Source organism: Crocuta crocuta, unplaced genomic scaffold, assembly GCF_008692635.1.
Source record: "Crocuta crocuta isolate KB4526 unplaced genomic scaffold, BGI_CrCroc_1.0 scaffold41, whole genome shotgun sequence".
NCBI classification, from domain to species: domain Eukaryota; kingdom Metazoa; phylum Chordata; class Mammalia; order Carnivora; family Hyaenidae; genus Crocuta; species Crocuta crocuta.
The window spans coordinates 10,291,572-10,293,640 of record NW_027529428.1 but is presented as its reverse complement, the minus strand read 5'-3'; the positions used below and the strand labels follow the sequence as shown (position 1 = coordinate 10,293,640).

At 45.2% G+C, this 2,069-nt stretch overlaps 1 protein-coding gene across 1 annotated transcript in view; it reads left to right on the top strand.

Moving 5' to 3' along the window:
- The first annotated feature begins 6 nt into the window (after positions 1 to 6).
- Positions 7 to 2,069, top strand: part of SMC5 (structural maintenance of chromosomes 5) — an 86,652-nt gene continuing 84,589 nt past the window's right edge. The window contains exon 1 of the mRNA XM_077759295.1: positions 7 to 181. Within this exon, the coding sequence (XP_077615421.1) occupies positions 63 to 181 (119 nt within the window). The 5' untranslated portion in view covers positions 7 to 62. The remainder of the gene's footprint in view (positions 182 to 2,069) is intronic.

Genomic DNA, 2,069 nt, shown 5'->3' with positions numbered 1-2,069 from the left:
CGGGCGCCTAGGCTGCGGGTCAGTGGGAACGGAAGCGCTTGCGGGGCGGAGGGGAAGCCAGGATGGCGACTCCGAGTAGGAAGACGTCGACCCCGAGCTCCCTGGCCTCCAAACGAGCTCTNGGGGGGGGGGGGGGGGAGGGTGGCTGTGAGTCTGGCCGTGAACTCAAGCCGGTGTTACGGTGAGGGTTTTTACTCAGAGGCCGTGGGCACTGACGTATGTGTTGATGTGGTAGGTGTGCGTCTGGTGTGATGCGGCTGTTTTTATTCATTTAGCCAACGTTTTCTGAAGGCGTCATACGCCGGGCCGTGGACGTGGTAGGGAATACATTTCTGGCGGCTGGGAGTCACGGCCCACGGAGGGAGGATGTAATCTGTAATTCACCGAAGTCCGGGCGCTGGGAGCTCACAGGAAGCAACAGTTAAGTCAGAGTGGCAGTGATGCTGTGGCCGATTCGTGAAGAGGAAGCAGTTGCCAGGGATGCAAAATGGTGAAGGTTGTCCCGGATGGAGGTTGAAGTGTACAAGAAAATTAAGCCTTATTCTCAGTTTTTGGACCTCCCCGCAGACCCTTGACCCCTCCAAATCCAGCTATCTTCCCCGGTTCCTTTTCTTTCTCTCCACACAGCTAATCATCCTAATAGTTGTCTTAGAATTTAGTATGTTTTAACACAAATACTGTGTGCCTCTCTAGCATCTTCCATTTCTTTTGGTCGGTCCTTTTTTTTTTTTTTTTAAAGCTTGCACATGGTTTGGGGTAACAGAATTGTGCTAACAATACCAGCGTGTTTTTCTTCCCCCAAGTATCTGTCATGTACCAAGTATAGAAGTAGATGCTTTATGTACACAGTGCTCTCATTCTTTCCTTGTATCGTCTCTTCATCTCCATTGATGAGAGGAACTCAGGTTGATTTACCCATGTTTACACTGCTAATAAGTAGCTGAATTGCTAGTTGAATCCAGGTCAGGAAAGATAAATATAATCTTTAAAGATATATACAGATTATAAAAAAGATATATAAAACATACATAAAGATATGTGCATGTATTATATGCTATAGAGGTGCAAAGGATGAGGTGGTTAATTTCATTCACAACTGTGAGAAAGGGCTTTGTACAGAAGGCTTAAAAGAAGAGAAGAGCATTGTGGACAGAAGGAACCATCTGCAACAGTTTGTATATTTAGGAAGCCTCTAGTGTTTTAGTATGGCTGGAATGTAGGATGTGAGCAAATAGGTGAACAGAGCTGATACTGAAGAGGTAGGCAGCTATTGAGAATCTGTGTTTTCTCTACCAAGGAATTCCAGTTTCATCCTGTTGGCAACCAGGATGCATTTTAAGCAGGCAGTACATGTGATTTGCATTACTCTGGAAGCAATGTGAAGGATGATTTAGAAAGGGTGAGGGATTGGAGGCAAGAAGACTTTGGCAACAGTAAGAGATGATCAGAGGTTGAACCTTAGAGTAACAGTGGGAAGTAGAAGCAGAAAGAAGAGATTTGTCAGGATTTGGCTGTAGCCTGGGAGGCCTGAGGGTTAGATAGTTGTGCAGTCTTTTTCTCCAGTCTCTGCGTTGGCTCTTGATCAAATATGATGCTGTTCAGGAGAGNGGAAGAATAGTAAATGCTTTTTGGATCCTGTGATTTGAAGTTTCCTGAGGGGCATCTGAAAAAGATCTTGTGTAGACAGTGTTTTTAAGGGTCAGGAAAATGTGTACAGGTGAGAGATTTGGAAATCATGCGTATAGGCAATTCTCGAAGTTGCAGAAATGGTTGAGATTGCCCGAAGGGAGATATTAATAGGAATAGAAGGTCAAGTACAGAGCCCTGGAGGAATGCCAACATTTAAGGATGAGCAAAAGAGGNAAGATCTTGTGTAGACAGTGTTTTTAAGGGTCAGGAAAATGTGTACAGGTGAGAGATTTGGAAATCATGCGTATAGGCAATTCTCGAAGTTGCAGAAATGGTTGAGATTGCCCGAAGGGAGATATTAATAGGAGGAATAGAAGGTCAAGTACAGAGCCCTGGAGGAATGCCAGCATTTAAGGATGAGCAAAAGAGGAACTCGGGGG